Raw genomic sequence first — 25,675 nt, 5'->3', positions numbered from 1 at the left:
AGCCCTGTGAACAAAGAGCTTGAAATTGTCTCTGGACACTGGGGGTGGGGTGAAGACATGCTAAACTCTTAGCCTTTCATCGCTTCCAGAAAGAACACAGGCATTTCCTCTTGCCTCTCTCTTCCAAGACACTAATAGCAAAGCAGTTAAACCACATACAAAGTTATTTTCTATGGGCAGCATGACATATGAGGAGGGGTACCATCTCTGTATAGGGCATTAAAGGCAGGGATAGACTGAAAAAGGAGTCCAGTTATGCCCTGTTCAGAGATCCCAGTTATTGGACATCTTTGCAAAGTCTATTCTTGGCCAGGGCTTTGGTCCCCTGGTTTCCCAAAGGAGTCTTCTTCCTAAATCCAATTTGACTCTGCTCCAGACTGGCCTGAGTCTTCCTTGGCCATCTAAGCAGCATCTCTAGAATTAAATCTTCTATTCTCTATGTCCCTATGCCCCCTTGGGCACCCAGTTTAGAAGACCAGAGCCAGCGCTAGTTGATCAAAAGGCACTAGAACTGGGTTTTTTTTAACCCATGGGCAGGTGCAGACTTCCTGCACATAGATAAGATGACAGTCATCTTTGACACTTGCACAAGGCCCAGTGCTTCCCTTCCCAGCAGAGCTTGGACTAGAGTCAGATTTTTTCTTTGACTAGTTGATGCCCTTCCCACTGTGCCAGACTGCTTCAGGTTTCCAGATCAGAATGGAACATATGGCTAGGCAGCATTCTACCACCCTACCCTCCTCCTAACAAGTGTTTACCCTTATCTCTCTTTACTAAAACCAAAGGGAATCCACCCCCACTTTCCCAAACATGCCGCTCAAGTTATAACACAACCTTCAGCTCCCAAGGAAAAGAACTGGAGTCCCCTTCTGTTTTTTTTCCCACTACCTTCAAATGGGACACAACTTCTTTTAGGACCTTTGAGGCAAGGTCCTTTCCCTCTCTGAGTCACTCTGATCACAGTCCTGGTTGATATATAAATAGGCAAATTCCCAGCATCTCTCTCTGGCCCAAATCACCCTGAGTCTCTTGTTTTCCTTAAATGCCCTCACACAGTGAATGCCAGCCCACAGTCTTAAGTCAGTCTCACTCATAGGTATCTCTTTGACTCCAGAAAGATTTGTTCCCATCCGGTGACCAATGAGCCCCAAGCTGCCACTCCCGTGGGCTCTTTTCTCCATTATTCTCTCTATGGCTTTCCTTATTTTTAAAAATGCCTTTCTATTGACATCTTTGGTTTTTATATAGACATTTCTCTTTGTATCCTTCCCACACCTCGAAAGCTATCTCTAAAAAGAAAAAAATTTAAAGAGAAAGAAAAGGAAAAAAAATCAGCAAAACCAGTCAACATATCAAAAAAATACGACAGTATATATGACATTCCACACCCATGAACCCCCACCACATCAAAGTGGGGTTGGAGGCAGAAGGAAGCATCTTCTCACATCTTCTCACCTTCAGGACCAAACTTATTCTTTTGAATTTTGCAATATTCAGTTTTGATTGTTTTATGATTGTTCTTTCCAGTTACATTGTCATTGTCCTTGTGTATGCTATTTTCCTGGGGGTGATTACTTTGTTTTACCCCAGTTCATGTAAGTTTTTCCATGCTTCTGTCTATTAACAGCATAGTAATATTCTACTCCGTTCACATATCACAATTTGTTTGGCTGTCCCCCTGGCCTTGTTTCTACTTTCTCCTTGTGTAGCCTACATACTGGAATACACTGGGTTAGTCTGTGACTTCCAGCTGATGAAATACAAAGGATTTCTGGATGGTGCTAACTTCCTTAAGCTTCTCAAGGGAGGGAACTATTGTCCTTGCCAAGAGGGTTCTGGAAGACACTGGCCACTAGTACTCCTTGCCTAAGCCTGGCATGAGGCTAGGATGGAAAGGCAGAGACACCAGGAACTCAACTTAATGAGCACAGCTTATAAAAGTAAAGAAAAAATAAAGGTAAACAGAAAGGGCCGGAGGCAGATGCTGCCTTCAAGGAACTATCTAGTAGGGTAAATGAGAGATTAATACTAGCCCCGTGTTGTGAGAGATTTAGATAAGCATAAGTGAGGAACTCTATCCTCACTGAGTTCACAGTGAAGCCAAAAGTTAGAGAATCTTAAGAATTGGAAAGGACCTAGAGGTCACCTGATCATAGGTCATAGGATTTAGAGTTGCAAAGGTCCCTAGAGATCACCCAGTCAAACCTGTTTTACAGATCAAGAGCCAGGATAACCCAAGAGTTTCAATAACTTGCCTGAGGAGTGTTAAGGACTCCAGGTGACCCAGGCAGTAAATAACAGTGCTCACAGTCTAGTCCTAGGGCTTGTTCTACTAAACACAAGCTTCTTCAGCACTGACTTTGGAACAGAGGATCTAAGTTTGATTCTCATGCAGCTTTGTTACTTTCTACCTGTGCGATAAATTTATTTTACCTCCCTGGGCCTCAGTTTTGTTATCTATAAATTGGAGGGGTTTGATGAGATGAGAAACTGTTAAACCTGGGCTCCACAGCCACTGAGTAGAATGTGTGTGTGAAACTGGATGGGGGAAAAATGGCTTCCTTATATTCACTAGCTTCTAATGGAAATTTGGCATTTCAGCCTTTTTTTCTTTTTAAATTTTATTCTGAACTTAAGAAATAAAACAAGCATTTTCATAACAGTTGAATAGAAAAAAAAGATGATTGTACATGAATGTAGGCAACAAACATTATTCTGAGAAAGGATCTATAGGCTTTATCAGATCACTGAAGGAGCCAACAACACAAAAAAGATGGAAGATCCCCTGGATTAGACGATCCCTAAAGGCCCTCATAATTCTACCAGTGCCTAGCACAGTGTCTTGCATATAGCCCATACATAATACACATGGAGCAGAATAAGCATTTATATAGTACTTACTATGTGCCAGGTGTGGTACTAAATGCTTTTTTACAATTATCTCATTTGATGTTTGTTGAACTGAATTAACATACATGAACATATATCATTCAGCACCTTGTAGTATATGCTAAATGCCAGATGAAGAGCAATTATCAGGAAGTCAAAGGAAAGACTTTAAAAAATGTTTTAATTTCTTAATTAATACCTAGTCTGGAGGTGCAGGAGCTACTCATGGGGCCTGATCCCACTATTTATCTTTGTCAGAGCTTAACTTACTCTGTTTCCAATTCTAGCCTGTTCACCCCTCCTTAGGTTACCTGGATCTCCAATCCCTCTGCTCCCAGGGGCTCACCATATCAGTGCACTGAACATAGTGTAGACATCGGATCTGCACAGGCCCCTCTACATCAGAACTCCTAAGCTCAAGAGATTTATCAGCCTCAGCCTTGCTGGTAGCAAGGGTTGTTCTACCATGCCCAGATGAAGAGGTGACTTCTAGGGCAAGGGAAGAAGAGGAAGCACTTGGCAACCTTCTTGATTTGAACCAGTCCCACTTGCCAGAGGGCAAAGCTCAGTTTCCATGCTCCTTCTCTGGGCCTTGCAAGAAGCTGGAGGGCCTGAGGCTATCAACAGGTAGGAGAAAGAAGCAGGCAGGGTATATAGTGGAACTATCATCTTCATTTCACATTTAGGATCATAGAATTAAAGGCTAGGAGATTAAGGATCATTTAATCCAGCCATCTGATTTTAGTGCTGAGTCCACTGAGTTTACCTGAGTAGTAAATGGTAGAGCTGGATTGCAACCCAGGGCCTCTGATCCCAAATCTAACATTCTTTCCACTGTACCAGGTGGCATCTCCATCACTTTAAACTTTAGAGGGCTCTTTCCTTTCAATAACCCTGCTAGGTAGGTAATTCAAGTACTTTACAGATGAAGAAACTTAAGACTCGAACCAAAGGGACTTTCCCATGATCACATAGCTAGTCAATCACAAAACTGGGATTTGAATTTCAGTTTTCTGACTTTAAGCCCTATGTTTTTTCCTCAGGCATTGAGGGACTTGCTCTAACCAAACTCACCCCAAGTGGTGGGAGATACTGGTGTAGCAGAGGTAACTGAGAACCTCCCAGAGGACTTTAATGTACTCACTGTAACTGGGAGAATGGCCAAAGTAGCCTACCAATAAAGATAAAAGGCCCTATGGATCAGGGGACTCCATGAAAGCCTGGAAACATTAGGAATAATGAGTTCTAATCCCACTCTTCTACTTCCATACTGAATGATCCTGGACAAGTGACTTGACCTTCCCAAGCTTCTAGTCACCTTGATGGAGATGCTCTAACCAAAGCAAATAGAACCCAAGACCAGAGGGACCTTTACTTTAGGACTGAAGCTCCTTTAGGATAACGGTTCTTAACCTGGAGCCCACGAACTTAAAAAAAATATATTCTGATAACTATATTTTAATGTACTTGGCTTCCTTTGTAATCCTGTATTTTTTCTATTTGTTGTATGTAAAAATATTATTCTGAAAAGGCTTCACCTGATTGCCAGAGGGGTCTATAATATAAAAAAGGCTAAGAATCTCTGTTGTAGGGTTTTCTGTGGTACCTATCTAGTCCTCAGCTCAATTTGCTCTTAAGGCTATATAATGACTTGAATACTTTCCTCAAAAAGGCCTACTTCTGACACATCTTGGCTGACTGTGGGCAAATCACTTAACCTCAAAATAAATTACACACACACTCTTTCCCTCCCCCAAACTTAATACCATGGGTTTCACAAATTGTGGTATATGAATGTAATGGAATACTACTGTGCTATAAGAAATGCGGAGCAGACGGACTTCATAATAACACAGAGAGACTTATATAAACTGATGCTAAATGAAGAGAGCAGAACCAGGAGAACTTTGTACACAATTACAGACACATCGTATCTGTGACAACTAACTTGGATAGACTGGGCTCCTCTCAGCAATGCAAGGTTAGAAGACAACTCCAAAAGACTCATGATGGAAAGGGATATCCACATCCAGAGAAAGACCTAGAGTCTGAATGTAGATTGAAGCAAACTACTTGCTCTCTCTCTCTATTTTACTTTGTTTCATTCCTCCTCTCTTTTTTTTTTGCCTTTTTTTTTGGAGGGCAACTGGGGTTAAGTGACTTGCCCAAGGTCACACGGCTAGTTTTTGTGTTAAGTGTCTGAGGTAGAATTTGAACTCAGGTCCTCCTGATTCCAGGGCCAGTGCTCTATTCACTGTGCCACCTAGCCAGCCCCCATGTTTCATTCCTTCTTTCTCGTTGTTCACTCCTTTGGTTACGATTCTTCTTTACAACTTGACTAATGTTTAATGTGAAGGTATCTGGAGAAGCTATATCAGATTGCATGCCACCATGGGGAGAGGGGGAGAAAATTTGGAAATCAAGGGATTGTGGAACTGAATGTCGTAAACTAAAAGTAAATAAATAAATTTTTTAAAAAAAGACCATGGGCTTCAGAACAGTTACATATCTGCATTGGGAGAGGGAGTTTCCTTTCCCAGAGTTCCCCATATCAACAAAATAACAAGCCGAACTGAAACAGATAAGAAGCTACTTAGTAATATTCTTTTTCTCTCCTTCCCTTCCTTTCCAAACCTGGTCTTTTCTCCAGTAGCTGTACCCGTGCTCTCCAAAGGCAATGGGACAAGGAGAAGACAAACCAACTTTCCACCCTAAAATATTCAACAGGTTTTGTGGCCAGATGGTAAACGGCACTTGTGCCCAGGAGGGTGAAGGCTTGGGCTGTGCCCAGGCTACTAGTGCAGATTAAATTCTCCATTATTGCTGGAGACAGGCAAGGAGACCCAAGAGATGCCTGTCTGCCTTCCTTGTGCCCCAAAACTAAAAGATGAGACTGAGAGGATCCCACCTGAGTATTTAGAATACAGGGCTAATGAAGATGACATTGTTGCTTCAGTTACTTAACTCTCACCTCTATTCTGTTTCAAAGTCCCACCCCTCACCACAATTTGACGTATTTCACCAGTCCTATCCCAAATCAACCTCAACCACTTAGCCTCAGCCACAGGAAGAGTCCAAAGGCTAGCATAGTAATGTATGTCCTTGCTTATTATGGAGACCAGATTCCATTCCTACTGATGTGGATACAGATCAACGTGTACATCTTGATCTTTTACAAAGAGCATATCTCTGACCCCAGGGATCACACAGGAGGCAGCTCTAAATAGGAAGGATGGTCCAATATCATCATCAGCATCGTCCAGTAGTAGAAAAAGAACCCTACTTCCTCTATAAGGTGGCAACTGGGTAGCATAGTAGAGAACTGGCCCTATAGTCAAAAAGCCTTAAGTTCAAATCCATCCTCAGACATTTGCTAGCTGTGTGACCCTGGGCAAGTCACTTAACCTCAGTTTCCTGATCTGCAAAATTAAGCTAATAATAGTACCTACCTCCCAGCACTGTGGTGAGGATAAAATGAGATATTTGCAAAGTACTTTGTAAACTAAAAAACACTATGTAATGCTAATCGTTATTGTTGTTGTTGTGATGATGAAGATGAAATTGACTATCTCAGCCCATACTGATTTCTTCCCTCTTCCCATCTCCCATCACATTTAATTCCTGTACAACTTGAGTATATAACTACTAATATTGAAAGTTAATAAGTGATAAGTATGTCTGCCCGCTAGCCTGCAAGCTATATGAGGGGAGGGAATGTCATGTATCTCCTCTCCTCAGAGCACTGTGTACTTTCTAGGTCACGGGTGGGGAACCTGCCACCTCAAGGCCACATTCAAGGCCCTCTAGGTCCTGAAGTGCAGCCCTTTGGCTGAATCTAAACCTCACAGAACAGATCCCCTTAATAAAAGGATTTGTTCTATAAAGCTGAGATTCAGTCAAAAGGTTGCACCCAAGGACCTAGAAGGCCACATGTGACCTTGAGGACTTTGATTGGCCAGGTTGCCTACCCCTGCTCTAGGTACTAAGAAAACACCCAAATGAGTAATTTGCAGCCAGGAACAGGAATGACCCCAAGCAAAACACTTTATAAAGGACAAAAGTAGGAGCCAGAGAGATTAAATGACTTTGCCTTAAGTCCACTTGGAAAATTAAGAGTAGATCTGGGGTAAAGACTCAGGTCCCTTAAATCCTCAGTCTAGCACTCTCCTCCAATGCTGGCTGCCTTTTCTTTTTTCATACTAAACAAAAAGAGATCAGTGTATCCCTGAGCCCTGCTGGTCAGTAAACCTTCCAAGGAGTATTTCAATTCAATCCCACTTGCATTTATTAAGTGACTATGCACCAGAAATCATACCACGCACTTTAGATACAAAGACAAAACAGAAAACGCTACCCTGACCTCAAGGAGCTTATATTCTCCTGAGAGATACAACATTTAAGTATGTACAAGATGAAAATGAGGAAAGACTGCTAAGGATTTTAAAAGGTGGTGTCTTAGGAATAGCCCATGTAATTCATGGGGGAAAGAAAAGGACATGCCAAGTTCAGAGTGCAACAAATAGGCTGATTTGGCAGTAAAGTAGAATGCATGCAGAGGAGCAATGTGAAACAAGTTGAAAAAGACAGGTTCTAATTAGACTGTGAGAGGTTTCAAGTTTCAGCCAGAGGAGCTTGCATTTTATTCTATGGGTGATAGGGAGCCACTGAAAGTTCATGATTCAGATTGGAAGGACTCTGCAGTGGTCAAGGTACGTGGTGATGAGGGCTTGATATAGGGTAGTGACCAGATGGAGAGGAGACATGTACCCAGTGACATGACTGTCACATAAGGGATGTTCTTGATGTAGAATGAATAGGAGATCTATGTGACCTCTAAAACGAGAACTGTGAGAGGACCAAACCCTAGGATGGGTAGTGGGATGAATGTGGGAGGAGGGAAGGAAAGGATAGTAGAAAACATTTTTCAGAATACAGGAGGACTATCTCAGCTCTGGAAGGCTTCTCAAGGACTCCTGGGCAAAGACAAACACTAGAACAATGGTTTTTGAGTTCACTAGGGAGAGGGAAGGAAGCCTTACCGTGTTAGCCATGGTTTCTGGTGATGCACACAAGCTGCAAAGAAAAAAGAATATAGGTGTTAAAACCACTTTCCATCCACTGCCTCTAGTTTCCAACCTTCCACTGAAAAGAGGAAGAGAGGAGAGGGGAAGTCAACAGCCTAGAGGCTGAGCAGTGAGCTCAGCAAGATTTACTTGCAATGGTAGAACTCTAAGTGACAAGACCATTCCTGTGCTTCCCCTACTCCTCTCCAGGGACTTTTTATGCCCTAGTTGAATTGGGGATGGGGAAATTGACTCTCGGGAATTCTCTCCTGATAGTTCTTTTCTTTGGGGGCCCAATCTCATTTCTATCCTCTACTACATGGCCATGGGGGACATGGTGCGTTTCTAGGAGGGGAGGTTCCTCTCTATCACGGTGAGGAGTATGGAAACCCAACAACATCAATGTCACAGCTAGAAGGGACCTTCAAGATTGTCTAGTCTGACCTCTTCATTTTATAGAGATAGAAAGTGAGTTATAAAAAGAAGTGATTGACCAAGCTCATACATCAACATTAAAACATTTTTTAAACATTTATTATCTTTATCTTAAGCAACTTTCCCCGACATAGGGCAGCTAAGTGGCCCAGTAGATAGAACACTAGACCTGAAGACCAAAAAAAATCCAGCCTCAGACACTAGTTATATGACCCTGGACAAGTCATGTAAGCTGTTTGCCTCAGTTTCCTAAACTGTAAAATGGTCAAATAAAATGTAAAAAAAATAACAGCACCAATCTCGAAGGGTCGTTGTGAGGATTAAGTAAGATAATATTTATAAAGTACTTAGCAAAGTGCCTGGTACATAGTAGGCTCTTAATAAATGCTTAATTTTTTCCCTTTCTAAATAGTGAGTCAGTCCTCATAAAAGATAAAGGGGGAAAAGCTAGTACTAATAAAACTAACCCATTAAATGAATAAAACATAACAGGCCAGAGATTCTTAACCTGGAGTCCACAAATGGCCAAAGAGTCCATTGATAGTTTTTGGAGTTGGGTGGAGGTATCCATAAATTTGGATAGGGAAAAAAATTATACTTTTTATTTTCACTAACCTCTAACTGAAATTGAGCGTTTCCTTTAATTATGATTTTTTTTTAATTCCAAGAAGGGGTTCCTGGATTTAATCAGACTGCCTAAGGGATCCATTACACAGAAAAGGTTAAGAAACCCTGGTACAGGACCTATACCTGTAGTTCCCTGGGTCTGCAAAGAAGAGAGAAAGGAGAATTCTCTCATTTTTTCTCTAGGGCCAGGCTTGTTCATTATCATCATACATCATTATTAGTGATTGAGCAAGTAAGTAGCAGAATTGGAATTCAAGACCAAGTTTCTTTATTTCCAGCCTAAAGTTCTTTATACAGTTCCCTGCTATTTCCAGGCATCCCAGCCACCACCCACGTTCAATTGTCTCAGATCAATTTAGTCCTGATCCCCACTGAAATGAAGAGTAATTCTATTTCAACTCTGGTGGTACAGATTGTACAAGAGCTCTCTCTACGTGCTACACCCTCCCTGCTGGCCCCCTAACTCTTTCCATCTTTCTCATTGTCTGGATTACCCCAATCAGGGGCCTCAGCTCTGCTGAAACCAGAAATCAGAGGGTGCTAGTTAGGTGGGGGAGGGAGAACCCAAGCAGCCAAAGCCCCAGGAAACCCTGCTCCGTTTCCCCAGCAACACTCAGGAGGAAATGAAAACGTTAGTGTTTTTATGTTCCAAATCTTCAACTCCTCCCCCACAGTGAGGCCCAGGAGTGAGGGGGGGAAGGGAGGTGGGCATAAATTAGCTCTGGTACATATGGGGAGGGAACAGGAGGGGCACGGATCAAGATTCAAGAATGAATTAGCCCTTAAACATCATCTGATCCTTCATGGGGCTGAGCCCTCCCACCCTGCCTAGCACCAACATGGCTTTCTCTTGGCCACGTAGCTGGAAAATTCAGCAATGGCCCTGGTCCAGAGTGAGTAAATGAGGCCATCTGGGTAAAAGCCCCTTTCTAGAGGAAAAAGGGCTCAGAGACAGGCTCTCTAATCGTAATGAACTAAACTTACAAACTCAGAGTTGGGCAGAGAGGATAGACACCTCCAAATTGGGAAAACTCGGACCTCCCCTCTTCCAAAGAGAAAGCTGAAAGGCAGGACTGGCCCCCAGGCCTCATTTGGGACAGAGAATCCTCCTCTTCTCTCCATGGAATCATAGCACACTGCTCAAGATTCCAACAACCCAGTCCCATTTCCTCCATCTTGCCTGGGGACTTCTTTTCCTTTTCTTTCTCTCATTCCCTTTTTCCTCAATAGGAATTTTTCTGCACACCACGGTTAGACAAGATAGTCACTAAGTTGCGATTTTAGACAAATCACTGGTCTTTTCTGGGCCTCAGTGTCCTCACCTCTAGAACGGGGGGAAGGAAGCTTTGGTAGACACGCTGATTTCTAAAGTTCCCTTCCACATCTGAAAAGCTAATTATTTGTGCTCCTAGCTTTAACCTTTTTCCACCCTAAAGAAAGGCCAAAGTCGGGCAGCCAGGTAGCACAGCGAGTAAGAGCACCGGCTCCAGTGTTGAGAAGACCTGGAGATCGAATCCCGGGCTCAGAGACTTAGCACCCACCCAGAAACACCTGACCGTGTAACCTTGAGCATGTTACTTAAGCCCGACTGCTTAAAAAAAAAAAAAAAAAAGAAAGGCCAAAGTAGAACACAACTCCTGGTGGCCTCAAGCCTTGAATTTACATCCTTTTGTTGCTAGGACCCCAAACTCTCTGATTTTGTCCTCTTTTCCTATATAGGTCTCCACTGGGTTACTCCTTTCCCCCACATTTAAGAGAAATTTATGTGGGTTGGGACTAATTTCTAGATTAGCCACATAACAATTTGTGGGATCTCTCTATCCCCCTGCCCCCAGCTGCTATTGTATCTCTGAAAGACAAAGATCTGTTTTACCCTTTTAGGTCCATGCAACCTACCCCACATTGACCCACATACCCTGTAAGCTGGATACAGATGGATGGTTGTGTGGGTGAAGGAGCAGGAGGAGAGATGAAGAGCGGGGGGAATTTTCTACCAACAATGGCTGGCCCAGGGGATACCAAGGGACAGAGGTGCAAGAGAAAGCTTATCTTGGAAGGTGTAGGAGGGGCTAGGGTTTAGGTGTAGCATCAGCTAGGGCCCTGGCAAGGAAAGAAAGAAAACAAAAACTTTTCTCAACCCTAGAGAAGTATAAGTCACTATATATTTTTGTTTCTTTAAAGAGCCTTCTAAAAGGGAGAGATAGAACAAGGTAAATTATCTCACATAAAAGAGGCAAGAGAAAGCTATTACAATGGAGGGGAAGCGCAGGGAAGTGAAAGGTAATGAGTCCACCTTACTCTCACTGGATTTGACTTAAAGTGGGAATAACATACACACTCAATTGGGTATCTTACCCTACAGGAAAGTATCGGGGAAGAGGATGGGGGGGGATGACAGAAGGGAGGGCAGATTGGGGGGAAGGGGTAGTCAGAAGCAAACATTTTTGAAAAGGGACAGGGTCAAAGGAGAAAATGGAATAAATGGGGGGGGTGGGATAGGATGGAAGGAAATATCGTTAGTCTTTCACAACATGACTGCTATGAAAATGTTTTGCATAACTACATGTGTATAACCTATATTGAATTGCTTGTCTTCCCAGTGGGGGTGGGTGAAGAGTGAAGAAGGGAGAGAATCTGGAACTCAAAGTTTTAAAAATAAATGTTTAAAAATTGTTGTTACATTGTAATGGGAATGTAAATTTTAAAGATCTTCCCTGCCCCTAGGCTAAAGTGCACCTGGAGCCTGGGGTGAGAGGCTTGTTTTTCAGTAGATACTTCTTGATTGGCCAGTGAGTCAATAAGATTGTTACATTCTCTGAGCCAGGAGAAGGCTATATAAGCCCTGATGTGAGGCTTTGTTTTGGGGCTCACTTTGAGAAGTGTTCTGTGATCTGATATGGATTCTGGGAAGCCTTTGTCCTGAGCCCCCTGTTTTTGAAAAAACCTAGATGTTGAAACCCAGATGTTGACTGGGTATGGATGTAATGGTTGGACAGTTTGAAATCTGTCTACTAGATCTGTTTCTGTCTTGATAATTCTGTCTGTGTACTTTGAAGTTCGGGGTGCTGACCTTTTCCCCTGAACAAGGTAAACGACATATGTCTGACTGATTAAAGTAAGCTTGTTAACCCATTTTGAGTTGCTTTCCTTTAACAAAGCAGATCCAAGAACCTGTGGTGGCAGCAAACCCTGAGGATGCTTGGGGTGCTTGCTGCTACATACATGCAACTGGGAAATAAGATATACAGGCAATGGGGTATAGAAATCCATCTTGCCCTACAAGAAAGTAAGGGGGAAATGAAGGGGTATATAAGAGAAGGCAGACGGGGGGAAGGAGTAATCAGTATGCTTGCCATCTTAGAGTGGGGGGTAGAGGAGAGATGGGGAGAAAATATGGAACTAAAAATCTTGTGGAAATGAATATTGAACACTAAAAGTAAATAAATATAAAGAGCCTTCTAAAAACCTGAGACCCTGGAAAGGACCTCAAAACCTACCACCCAGAATGTCAAGGGCAGGAAAAGATTTTAGAGATAATCTGGTTCAACTTCCTCATTTTAAGGTGAGATATCCTGGTAATAGTGAAGCGATGGCTAGCCCTGAAATTAGGAAAGACCATAGGCAAGTCACTTAACCTTTTTGAGCTTCCGTTTCCCCATCTATAAAATAAATCAGTGCACTAATGATCTATGATTGCCTCAATATAGATGAAACTCATAACTTAGTATAGCAGTTCTCTCTCAGAGCCCTTTTATGCTCTTAAAAACTATTCAGGACCCCCCAACAGTTTTTGCTTATCTATATTTATTGTATTCAGAAATTAAAGTCTTAGTATTAGGAAAATGGTTTTGATCTAGAGTTTCATGATTCCCAGTGGTCCTCAAACCACATTTTCAGAACGAGTTAGCAGAATAAATCCTAGAGAGTGGCCTGTAGCTCAGAGAGGACATGTGACTTGCTGGTATGAGAGGTAGGAAAGAAGTGTCGTTTCCTGGCTCCAAGTTCAGCTGTCCCCATCTGTGAAATGGGAACAATAACATCAATAGAACTGTCCTCTCCCCAAGTACGGCATAAGCCCTTTGAGGGCAGAAATTATTTTGCTTTAGTATTTGTATCTCTATTAGAGTGTTAGCATTTAATACTTACAAATTGACCTCAGAGAGTGGTTGTGAGGATTAAATGACAATGCATGTAAAGCATTTTGCAAACCTTAAAGTGTTATGGAAATATCAGTTATTGTTTTTAAGAGAAAGGAACTAAGATCCAGTTAGCAGAAGTGCTTGAGGATCCATAACCAGTTTATTCTTTTCTCCATCTCCTCCTGTACCTGAAGAACAATCGGAACAGTCTCTGCACTAAAAAAAAAATGCTTTGAGAAGGTCTCACTTGAAAAATTCAGATCAATGCTATTCTTGGCTCAGGGCCTCAGAGTGAACACCCCAGAGGAGGCCTCACTCTGGTTTCTTAGAGAGCAGTGCTGGCTGCTTGTTGTCATAGAAGTAGAGCTAAATGGGGCCCTCAGTGTGAGGCCCTTTCCTGGGCCTCAGTTTCTATAAATAATTTATTAATATCTCCCTCAATTATAGATATCAAGGACAAATACGTGATTTCAGTGAGTTAGAAAATGAATTATAACCCTTATGTGGGTCTGAAGAGTTGGAAGAAAAGGCCCCCTAGGTCAACTCTGTAAGTTATTACTCCGCCCATACCTCAAATAAGCGTTCTTAATTTACATAAGATAAAGAGGGACTAGTGGTCAAACAACCCAACTCAGACTGGACTAGTCTGGAGTGGATACCTAGTGCCTGGAGTGGATAAGTCAGGATACAAATCATTCCTGGATAGCCTTTCTTACCCAGATTTAAGTCAGTGAATGGTTAGCTTTGGGGAAAGTTGGCAGTTAAGTATTTAAGATTGGGGGGGGGTAGGAAGTAGGGGGCAGTGTAGTGCCAACACAATATTCACAGCACTGATGGCTCACAAAATATAACAGACTCCCCATATAGAAGACAGAAGCAAAACATTTATTCAGACACCAGAAAGCCTGATCCAAACACCAGAAAGTCAAAACTATCATAGCAACAAAGAAGCTACTACACCATAACACAGCAGGGGGCCACACAATCCTTTAGCCTTCCCACAAACAAACACTCACAAGCCTAGTTATCTCCTTGTCTTGTCTTTTCTCTCCCACTATGCTAACTGCTCTGACTCCCAGCTTCCTCTGGGCTCTGTTCTACCCATTCAGCAAACTCCTCCCACCACACACCCCATGTGATTACATTCAGCCTATCAGCAACAGGGAAGATCTTCAAAGAAGAAAGATTTTCAAATTCTGTTAGGCCTATTAAAGGGCAGGGAAGATCTTCAAATTCCCATGACCATTGTGGGGGTGGGCAATAACTCTAGTACCAATATTCTGCTTAATCTCTCTCCTCTATAGTGCACTGAAATCCAAAATAGGCATGATTGGGAGTATCCACTCCAAACTTAACCAAGGGATTAGGGACATGGAAAATCTAGCTATATCCAAGCCAGAAAGTTAATACAGCTCCACACTGTTAGGGTCTGCTTCCTTACCTGAGCTCCCTAAAGATATATTAGGGTCTTTTCTGGGAAGATGCCAAGTTGAAACTCCTCTCCATTCTACACCATGACTACTCCTGGGCTCCTGGGGAATGGGAGAAGTCCCAAAGGATTGGTAGAGGACTCCCAGGAAAGGAATGACTCCCAGACCTACATATAAAACCCAGATCTCTCCTCTTAACCCCAGATTCTAATCTGCAACTACCAATGGGCATCTGTACCTGAAGATGCCACAAGGACATCTCAAGCTCAGTATGTCCCAAACTGAATATTTGCCCATAACATACCTCTCCCAATTTCACTGGCAGCAGGGTTCTTCTAGTTATCCAGGCTCCAAACATTATTTTTGAGTCGTCTTTCTCCTTCATCCCACTCCTATATCCAACAGATACCTCCTACAGATTCTACTAATGCACATTTTAAGTCCTTCCCATTCCCTTTCCACTTTGTGAAGCATGCCAATACAGGCCCTTTATCATTCCCTGATTACTTCCAAAGATTTAGATTGGAAGGGACTTTAGAGGTCATCAAATTTAACCTCTTTACAGATGAGGAAACTGAGGTACAGAAGTGGTGGAATGACTCTACCAAGGTCATACAGTCATCATCTGAGGCAGGATTTGAATATGGGCTTTCCTGACTTTAAGTCTAGTGTGGTATCCATTATATCATCTAGCTACTATTTCTTTATTCATTGTATACCCCATTAGAATATAAGTTTCTTGGGGCGGCCAGGTAGCACAGTGAGTAAGAGCACCAGCTCCAGTGTTGAGAAGACTTGGAGATCAAATCCCGGCTCAGACACTTAGCACCCACCCAGAAACACCTGGCCGTGTAACCTTGAGCAAGTTACTTAACCCCGATTGCTAAAAAAAAAAAAAAAAAAAAGAATATAAGTTTCTTGGCGGCAGGGTTCATGTTGGCCTTTCTTTGTACCTCCAAGGACTTCAAATGGTGCTTAGTACACAGTAAAGGTTTAATAAATATTTGATGACTGACTCCACTATACTTTCAATAAATTTCTAACTAGGTTCCATGCCTCCAGGATCTCCTTCCCCAATGCATCCTTTACACACCTGTCAAAACAAAGCTTTAACGAGTCACTCTATTGCCACTGGAGAGGGACAAAATACAAATTCCACGGTCCGGCCTTTAAGGCCATCCAACATCTTGGTCCAACCTGCCTTTCTAGGCTCATTTCATTATCCTATTCTTCTTACTGAACTCTATACTCCACCTCCACGTATTCAGAGGCAAGTCAAGTCACACTTCTATGGAAAAACTTCTTCCTTCAAGGTCTAGCTCAGGGATTATTTCCTCCATGAAGCATTCCCAGGTTCCCCTGAGAATGGTGCTCCTCCCCTCAAATGTTTTCTAACTGCCATGTCTGGATCTCTCTCTCCTCTTCACTATATTCTATCTGAGGGTCTTTGAGAAGATCAGAAAATAAACCTCCTTCTTTGCAGAACTGGGGGACTGTCAGTGTGAAATACTACATATAATATCAGATTTGGTCAATGTCTTTATTAGCTTTTCCCTCAATGCATTCTCCTCTCCTGCTCCATTTTCTACTCTGTTACAAGGGCTGGTGAAATGAATAGAAGATGAGGAGGGATATACTGGGGAAATAATGGTAATATAAAACAAACTGTATCAATTATTTTTTTCAAAGAAGCTCCCTGAGAACAGATGATTATTTTTCAGTTCTATAATACTATTCCTGATTGGAGTACCTAGAAGGTGATTAATAGAAGTTTGTTTAACTGAATTTACTACCTAGTTGTGAACTAAGGAAAGGGGCTAGGCAAAAAGGGTGCAAGTCACACCTCAGGCTGCAGCCACACCCAAGAAATGCCATCTTAAGAAGCTGCCTTTCTATGTATCTCCAACATTTAGCATAAAACCTGGCACATGGAAGACTTAGGAAATGCTTGTTGACTTGACTTGGTAGATGAGATCCCTTGACTTCTCCTGGGACATCCAAATCAACAAACATTTAATATCAGGTGCATAATTGTCCAAGAAACTATGCTATATGATTATAGCATTTTGCTCAGGGTCACATAACCAGAAAGTTTCAGAGGCAGGATATGAACTCAGATCTTCTTGGCTCCAAGGCCAGTTCTTTATCTGTTGTGTCAGGCTGCCCCTAAGTGTTGGGGAATACAAAAACAAAATGAAAAACAATTCTTGGCTCTAAGAAGTTTACATTCTATTAAAAGCTGTCTCAGACTAGTGAAGCTTGGCCCTGCAATATGCCCCACCCCAAATTACAAGGAGACTCGGGAATCAACCTCAAGAGAAAGGACAGAGGATTTCCCCTTCCAGTCCAGTTTTCAGTCCCCTCTAGGGCCTCCCTCCCCACCACACAGCTGCTCTCTTTCATAGGAAAGGACAAGTATTTCCCATGTGTCTCCCAGCTGCCAAAGTGCCTCAGCAAAAATGGGAAGAAATGAAATGAATTGTTGGGGTTTGCAGTGGGAGTGGGGGATGGGTGTAATAAGACAAAGAGAATTGGGCTGTTTTCCCAGCCGCAGGGAAGATACAGGGCTCCCTACCAAGCTAAGTACCCAGAGAAGCATATTGAGTTGGGAAAGGTGGTGTACACCTGAGAGAGTGAACAAATCAGACTATCATGATATACTGAGCTAACAGAAAAAGTCCAGATTCCTGAATCAAGCAGATAAAGCGTAGAGAGACTCTTCTAGACTAAATCAAGCCCGAGTCAGTCTCCAGCTTTCAAAAATCACTGAGACATATGTCCAAATTTGGAATTGGCCTCGAGGAAGCCAAGGGGGTTTTAGAAGCAAGGCTGGGAGGAAACAGTTACTTCTAAAGAACTGAGGGCCTCTGCAGTCCCCTCAGGCCCTGCCCCACCCCTATAGACATCTCCTTCCTTAACAGCAAAAGTGCCCTGAAATCCAATCCGGGGAATTCCCCAACCCCCACCCCACACCCAGTCCCACCTACAGCACAATTCAGATCTTTTTTCTTTCCTACCACGAAAGCAGCCCCTTACCCCCAAACACATTACAGGGCAAATGTGGGATGTGATGTACACAGAACATCCCTGATGCTTCAGAGTTTAGAGAAGGTTGTAGTCCTGTACTTCTTAGCAAGTATTGAGAATCAGTGCCCCAAACACTCACAGTTCTCCTCCCGCCCAACCCCTAGTCTGTGGCACTTAGCCAGAGCCTTCCTTCCCATCTCTGGCCCCTTATTCTTCACAGATGCTTTCAACGGAGCAAAATTTAATTTAGCATGACAGGTAATGCTCTCCCACTGCAGATTACCTGCGTGACCCTGAGCAAATCACCCAATGTCTTTGGGTCTAAATTTCAGCTGTAAAATGGGAATATAATATTCTTATGCTCCTTACCTCAGAAGGATGATTAGAATATAGTTTGTTGAAACACTTCTCAAAGCGCTGTGTAAATGTGAGTTGCTACAGAGTAAGAAATGACTTGCTCAAGGTCACAAAGTCAATAACTGGCACGGAGAGGGGACCCGAGTTTCCCAACTCTTATTCTGGAAGCTTTGACTGTTACACTCTATCAGAAAATGTGTCCTTCAACGCCAATCACCAAAGCCCCTACGCCCCTCCTCTTCAGCCCACCCTCACCCCACCCCCAACTTCTGTAAAAGCTAGTTTCGCCTGCAGCGGGGAATTTGCGCCAATGCGCGTGAAGGGAGTTGGCGGGGCCACACCCAGCCCCGGCCCCGGTCCAGCTCCAGTTACTGCGGCCTCGGACTGCCTGGACCTCCCGCCTCCTTCGATCTGCCCTGACACCCCTCCCCCACGCCCCCCAGCCTCAGCCCGAGCACACCAAGATCTAGAAAGTGGAGGAAATGAACAACTAATTCGAGGACGGAGCGTTCTGTGCCCCCGACACCGCCCGGCGGGCGTGGGCTCCTCCAGTCATTCTGTGTGCCTCCCATGCCAGCTGTGGCTGGACTCCCTCTGATCGCCCTTTCCCCTCCTCTCCCTTCTGTTCCCCCCCAGCCCAAGCTCCCCGTCCATACTGGCGGGCTGGTCACCCCCACTCACCGAGGAGAACGGGGCAAAGGGAGCTCTCCAGGAGGCTGAGCTGTGAGCGTGAGGTGAGACCCTGCTAGGGCGAGCCTGCACTTCAAAGTGCACAGCACAGCGGAGGAGAGGCCACCGGGGACTGCGGCTCAGCTGTCCCTCCTCGGCTCTCCAGTCGCCTCCTCCTCCTCCCCCCCAGCAACGGCCACGTGTTCCAGGATCAGCCAATCCCAGCCAGGACCCTCGGCCCTCCCCCAACCTCTCTCTGCCAGGGGTCTAGCACCAGGCCGGGTCCCCGTTATTCGCTCTTTCACCCTCTGGTAGTATTGCATCATTAAACTTAAGGACACAGAGGTAGTTGCTCTCTAGCGTCATGGAGGCTGCCCCATAAAAAGTCCTAAGTGAAAGGATTACCTGATTGTGACAAGGTTCACCAAATTCTATCGGGGATGGGGAGCGATACTATTAATTGCAACGAAGTCTGGAAAACTACAGTGCTTTTTCAGGGAACTTCATTAACCCAACCACACACACTGTAAAAACAAGGTGGATGAAAAAAAACGTATTGCTCAGATTACGGCATAATTTGACCATGAAGTCTTTTGAGTTAGTTCATTAAAAGGGTTTTAAGACTTGTAGATACATTAAATATTATTTATTCCAAACTTTTTATTCTGAGTCAAGTCAAATGTACTACATACAAGCATTTTAAAGCACCTATTATATGCCACACACTGTGCTAAGCTGGAGATAGAAAAGAGGAAAATACAGTTCCTGTCCTCAAGGAGCTCACAGTCTAACAGAGGAGACAATATGTTAAACAACCGTGTACAAACACGATTTAGACAGAATATATTGGAGATGATCAGAAAAGGAAGGCACTAGCATTATGAGGGACAGGGAAAGGCTTCTTGCAGAAAGCAGAATTTTAGTTAAGACTTGAAGGGAGCTGAGGAAGCTAGAAGATAGAGATGAGGAAGCGAGAATTCTAGGAAGGAGTTGGGAGATGTTGGAATGTCTCCTTGAAGGAAATAGCAAGGCCAATGCCAGTGGATCATAGAGCATCTAAGGAGAGTAAGGTTTAAAAGGCTGGAAAGGCAGGGACTATGGAGGGGCTTTAAAAGCAGAACAGATGATTTTACATTTGAACCTGGACATAAGAGAGAGCCACTGGAGTTTACTGAATAGGGGATGACATGGTCAGACCTGAACTTTAGAAAGATCACTATGGTAGCTGAATGGAGGATGTGCTGGGGTTGGGGGAGACTTAAGGCAGAAAGACCATCCAGAAAGCCACTGAAAGAATCTAGGAGTGAGATAATGGGGGCCTACACAATGGTGGGGACAATGTCAGAGGAGGAAAGGGGTAGTTTATGAGAGAGATTCCAAAGGCTGAATCAAAAGGACTTGTCAATACATTGGAAAATTTCAATTTTACCTTCCCAACAAGACTTTCAGGCTCCTTCTCACCACAATGTCTATGAAGCCAAAGACTCTCCCTTATCCCCCTTCTCTGTCACATCTTGGTTTTTCTTTTGCTCTCGGCTCACTCCAACATCTTGAATCCATACACTCAGTATCTCTTCATATTCTTCTCTTAGATCTCTCTTGCTTTGATCCAAGAATCTAGTTCAGCATTTGCCAACCACCAATATCCAACAAATTTTTTCCACTCCTCAATAGTTTTAATATCAAAAGGTTCTTACTTCTTATAAGTTACAAACTTAAAAAAAAACCTCACTTCTTTTGCTCCCTCTTCCTTCATGTTGTTGCTTCTAGTACCGTCATTCTGCCTGATGTCCATTACTCACTCTCTCCATGAGAACAACTGGTTAAGAAGATGGCATTGGACAACGGGATTTGAATTTCTGGACCATCGCTTAAATGGTCAGGACTGGTAAAAATGTATTTGCATGGAGTCTTGCTAATGTAAATCAAAAGAGCAAAACTCATATAAAAGGATCCCTTTTAGATTCCAGATAGTTTTGCTAATGAGAAACAAAAGCTCCACTCCACATCAGAAGCCCTAAGGATAGGAGGATGGTAAAGCTCCAGCAAATTACAAAATGATCATCCCAGAAGGACCAAAGATTATTTTTTGATCACCAAAGTGGATTATAAGCTCCTTGACAGCATGAAATTTTTTAATCTCTTTTGTCTTTGTATTCCCAGTGTTTTTTCATTATCCCTGCCTCTATTAGTCACTGAATATGGGAGTGACACAGTGGATAGAGCACAGGGTTTGGCATCAGGAAGACTCATCATGAGTTCAAATCTGACCTCAGATACTTGTTAGCTGTGTGACTTTAGGCAAGTCACTTAACCCTGTTTGCCTTAGTTCCTCATCTGTAAAAATGAACAGGAGGAGGAAATGGCAAACTATTCCAATATCTCTGCCAAATGGGGTTATGAAGAGACAGACATGACTAAAACTGAACATGGTACAAAAATATAATACAAAGTCATTGAATAAATATTTGTTGAATTGAGAGAAAACTGCCTGAATATATCGATGGAATAAGAAATTATTGAGAGTAGTTGCAATGTAGGAAAAATTACAGTAAAGATGACCAGAAATTGATGGGAGACAAAAATCCAAGAAAGGAGCCAGCTATAAAATCCTTGGTTTCAAAGAGGATAAAAGGTCTAATATACACCAAAATATTTATAACTACTTTTGGAGTAGCAAAGCATAGGAAACAAAGTAGATGTCCATGGACCAGGAAATTGCTTCATTAACATAAAAATATGAATGTAATGTACTATTGTTGTGCCATTTAAAAAAAAAAAGATGAACAAGAAGAAAACAAGAAGGCATGGGAAGACATAAGAATAAATGAAAATTGAAGTAACCAGATAAACAAACAACATGCACAATGAATATAACAATGTAAATAGAATGAACAAAAGATGCAGAAATTAAAATGGAATTCGTTACAATTGTAAGGACCAAGATTCACACCAAATAAGAGATATAAGAATAAACCTACCTCTCTTCTTTACAAAGAAGGGTGGAACTGTGGAGGTGGAACATAGTGTCAGAATGGGATAGATGTGTTAATTACTTTTACTAAGCTGTTCTTCCCCTTTTTTCTCTTATCTTTTAAAATCTTTGTTATGGGGATGGCTTTCTGGATATGAGAGAGGGAAGGGACATTTTGGAAAATGAATGCAATTTCAAAACAAAAGCATCAGTAAAAAATTTAAAAGATACAAAATCTCTAGTTTCTTACAGGGCATAAGGGCCGGATCTATGATTTCATTGACTTAAAGGGAATTCCCTCTTCCAATGTAAGTTGGAACCTTTAGAGAGCTGCCTTTGTTCTAAGGAATAACTCTCTGGGTGGCTTCAGGACAAGGATATCATGGATCATATAAAATACAAAAGATAACAATAAAAAAATTAAAGCCTATCATTAAACACCGATGTTCTCTTTATGGTATTATATGGCTTCAAATCATGGCATTCATGATCTTTGATCTTACAAGAATAGATTCAAAATTAATAGTAATCATAGGTGTGCAGAAAGTGTTGGTTAGATATGGCCTTATACCTCTGAGTAAGCCTTACCACTGAAGGGCCAATGGTAATGCTTGTCCCAGGGTGTACCAGCACATCCCCTTTGCACAACTATGCAAGTAGTCAAAGGAAAATTGAAAAGTATTGTCAACAAGTATTTATTAAGTACCCATACCAGTATAATTTGTGTATGAGGTCTAAGGGAAGTTTAGAAACATGGAATGCAGGAACTGAAAAGTGACTTCAGAGAGTCAATCAGTCAAACGTATTTATTTAGTGCCAACTATGTGCTGGTGATACAAAGACAAAAGTGAAAAAATCCCTGCCCTTAAAGAACTTATATTCTACTGGGGAGCCTACATTTTGTTTGTGATATGTGTGTATATAATTTATACAAAATAAACACAACATAATTGGAGAGGAAGGAGGTATGAAAATCTGGGGGATCTGGAAAAGTCTCATACAGAAGATGTCATGAACTGAGTTTTTAAAGAAATCAGGAATTCTAAGAGAACATAAAGATCAACCTCCTTGCACACCATTTTGCTCCAGGAAGGGTAAATAGATGCCCAGGATTACATAGGCAGGCATTGATAGATCTGGGACTAAATTCAGATCATCCCTTCACCCATCAATCAGTCACAGTCTTGCCCTGCCCTACCTGGCTGGGCATTTTTATTCTCAGAGTCCTTCCATTTGGGTTGAGTTCACCAAATGGGGCAACTAGGCGGTGGAGTGGGCAGAGCACTGTTCTTAGAGTTAGGAGGATCTGAATTCAAATCCAGCCTCAGACAATTGACACTTACTAGCTAAGTGACCTTAGGCAAGTTCCTTAACCCTAAAAAAAAAAAAAAAGTCTAAGCCAGGTGACACAGTCTCCAGAAAGTCCCTGTTAAAAAACAACAACAATCATGTGTTATTGGGTAGAAAAAACTCTATTCTTCTACTATTAACACATGAATTCAGTGTAGGTAAGCTTTCTAATGAGTCCTTTAGGAAGGAAGGAAAGGGGAAGGGGAGGGGTGTGGAGTTAGAAAAGGGACTGACAGTGGACGTTGGTGCCAAAGAGAAAGGACAAGGCTCTGCAATGTCTTGGTGTCTGTCAGGCATTTGGTGTGTATTCGTTTCCCCCTAGAGGATTTAGACTTCGGCTGCATCCATAAAATCCTTAGCCTTCAAGTGTGTTGTAGGGGAAGAAGTGCAGGACACTTGAGTTTCTGCCCTGGTTCTGCAATTTGCTACAGGTATGACTGGCCCTCAAACACTTCACCCGAGTCTCAGTTTTCTTATCTGTAAAACGAGGGCTAATCATAATTGCACCATCCATCCTATAGGATTGATAAAGTAAAAATTGGAAGAGCTGTAGAAGTACGAATTGTTTCAACATATTGCTCCCTCCTAAATCAGGAAGGGAAAGAGAAGAGAGAAGGGGCTGCTAGGTGGAACAGGGGATAGAGGAAGACCGGAGTTCAATCTGATCTCAGATACTTCCTAGCAGTGTGACCCTGGGCAAGTCACTTAACCCTGTTTGCCTCAGTTTCCTCATCTGTAAAAGAAGCTGGAGAAGGAAATGGAAAGCCACTCCAGTATCTCTGCCAAGAAAACTCCAAAATGGGGTCAGGAAGAGTCAGACACAAATGAAAAGATTGAACAACAAAAAGAAAAGGATATTAAGTTAAAGTGAGGGATTGAATCCCCATTCAGGAAACAGGATTATAACCGTGTAGGAAACGTTAGTTAGAAACTGACTTTTTTTTTTTTGTAAACCTAGCACCTAGCACAGAACTTTGACCATTGCAGGCATTTGATAATAGGATTGTAAGTGTTTTTGACTTGGTCCTAAGAACACTATGCTGTTTGTGACTTTTATCTAATCTTTGAACTAAATTTTGATTTCTATGACTTGTTCCCTTAATTATCTAGTAAACCTATGATGTTGGGTTTTTTGTGGTTTTTTTTTTAACCCTCTCTTGTTTCCACTGGATTCAAGAGGAACAGAAAGGTTTTTTGTCCTATAAAAAGGCAGCGAGTTGTGCAAAGGAGTGTCACCTGCAAAACATCACTGGTATTACCTGCTCCCAGAGGGCTGTTGTGAAGAAAACATTTTTGTAACTCTAAAAGTTCTATATAAAACTGAACTCTTATTTCTTTTAGCATTGCTTAGCATTATAAGGTGATTAAGAAAAACACACAGTAGCAATTTGATTATGTAATACTCTTGCCATAGGGTATTTTTCTCTTTGTGGCCTTGGTAGTTACCTGGATTGGCTGAATGAAACCATAACTGAGTTCCGGATATAGTTCTTGACATCACAAAACTAGGCACTTGCCTTATGATGAAGCCAACAGACCTACAGAGAATGTGGTCATGGGAATGAGTAAGCACAGGGCTTACGTAGTCACTCCCCTGCTCAAAAAGCTTCTGTGTCTCCCTCTTTCTTCTCCATTTGGCATTTAAAGCCCCTCACAGGCTGGTTCCAATCTCTAGCTCCAGATTGATTTCACATTGTTCCCTTCAGGCACTTTTCCATCTATCTAAACCCACCTCCTTTCTGTTCCCCCAAACATAACATCTCTCACCTTTACACCAATTATCCCCAAGGCCTGAAGTTCTTTCAGACTCTTTGACTCCCTTAAAGGCTCATCTTCAGTGCTTACTTCTTTCAGGCAATGGGCCTTTCCTGATTTCTTCTTTTGTTACTGTTCCTGATTACCTTATGTTTACTTGGTATGTATTTTAATTTAGTTATTTCTGTATGTGATTCCTCTCAGTAGAATGTAAACTTCCTTAGGGCAGGGGCCATTCTGTTTTTATTTGCTTCCTCACACATTGTTTACACCTATTAGGTGTTTAGTATGCTTATTAAATTGGATTGAATTAAATTGAAGAATTAAAGACACTCAAAGACCATCTGGTCTAACCCATACCTGACAAAGAAAGCCTTTTATAACAGAGGCCACAAGTGGCTGCTCAGAATTTGCTTGAAGTGAGGAGTTCATGAAGGAGTTTAATATTTAATAAATGTGGAAAGGTAAGCTGAAATCAGACTGTGAAGGGCTTTAAATGACAAACAGAGCCACTTATATTTTATCCTTACATTAGAAAGTAAGAGGGAGCCATTTGAGGCTCCTGAGCAAGGGAGTGACATGGTCAGATATGCCTTAGGAATATCAATTTGGCAGATGATTGGAAGGCAAATTGAAGAGAGGAGATATTCAGAGCAGGGAGACCAATTAGGATGATATTGCTGTGCTCAGGGGAGGTGATAAGGACCTAAACTAGGGAGAAGGGGATGCAGTCAAATAATGTTGAAAAAGAATCTGTAAGACATGGCAGCTGGTTGGATTATGGAAAAGAGAGAAAGAGGGACTTGGAAGTTTTCATTTTGGATGGCTGGAAGAATGGTGGTATTCTAGCCAGAAAGAGGAAAATACAGAAGAGGGGTGGTTTTTGGAGGGAAAGATAATAAGTTCAATTTTGGACATGCTGAATTTGTTATGGCTACAAGACCTCCAGTTCTGAACTTA

At 42.3% G+C, this 25,675-nt stretch overlaps 1 protein-coding gene across 4 annotated transcripts in view; it reads right to left on the bottom strand.

Annotated features, from left to right (window-relative positions):
• ANXA6 (annexin A6) overlaps positions 1–18,837 on the bottom strand; it is a 62,390-nt gene extending 43,553 nt beyond the window's left edge. For 2 of the 4 annotated variants that reach the window (XM_069102574.1, XM_069102576.1), the window contains exons 1-2: positions 18,649–18,787; positions 7,929–7,962 (exon numbers count right to left, since the gene is read on the bottom strand). In XM_069102574.1, coding sequence (XP_068958675.1) covers positions 7,929–7,940 — 12 coding nt within the window. In that variant the 5' untranslated portion in view covers positions 7,941–7,962; positions 18,649–18,787. Of the gene's footprint in view, positions 1–7,928; positions 7,963–17,979; positions 18,152–18,648 lie in introns of those variants that run through there. The other 2 variants (XM_069102575.1, XM_069102577.1) reach the window with 2 other exon arrangements.
• Between the last annotated feature and the right edge of the window lie 6,838 nt (positions 18,838–25,675).

Source organism: Petaurus breviceps, unplaced genomic scaffold (genome assembly GCF_028583685.1).
Source record: "Petaurus breviceps papuanus isolate PSGF00001 unplaced genomic scaffold, PetGlider_PUasm1.0 551, whole genome shotgun sequence".
In the NCBI taxonomy this organism is placed as follows: Eukaryota; Metazoa; Chordata; class Mammalia; order Diprotodontia; family Petauridae; genus Petaurus; species Petaurus breviceps.
Note: the sequence above shows the minus strand (reverse complement) of the source record. Positions and strands in the feature narration are given on the sequence as shown.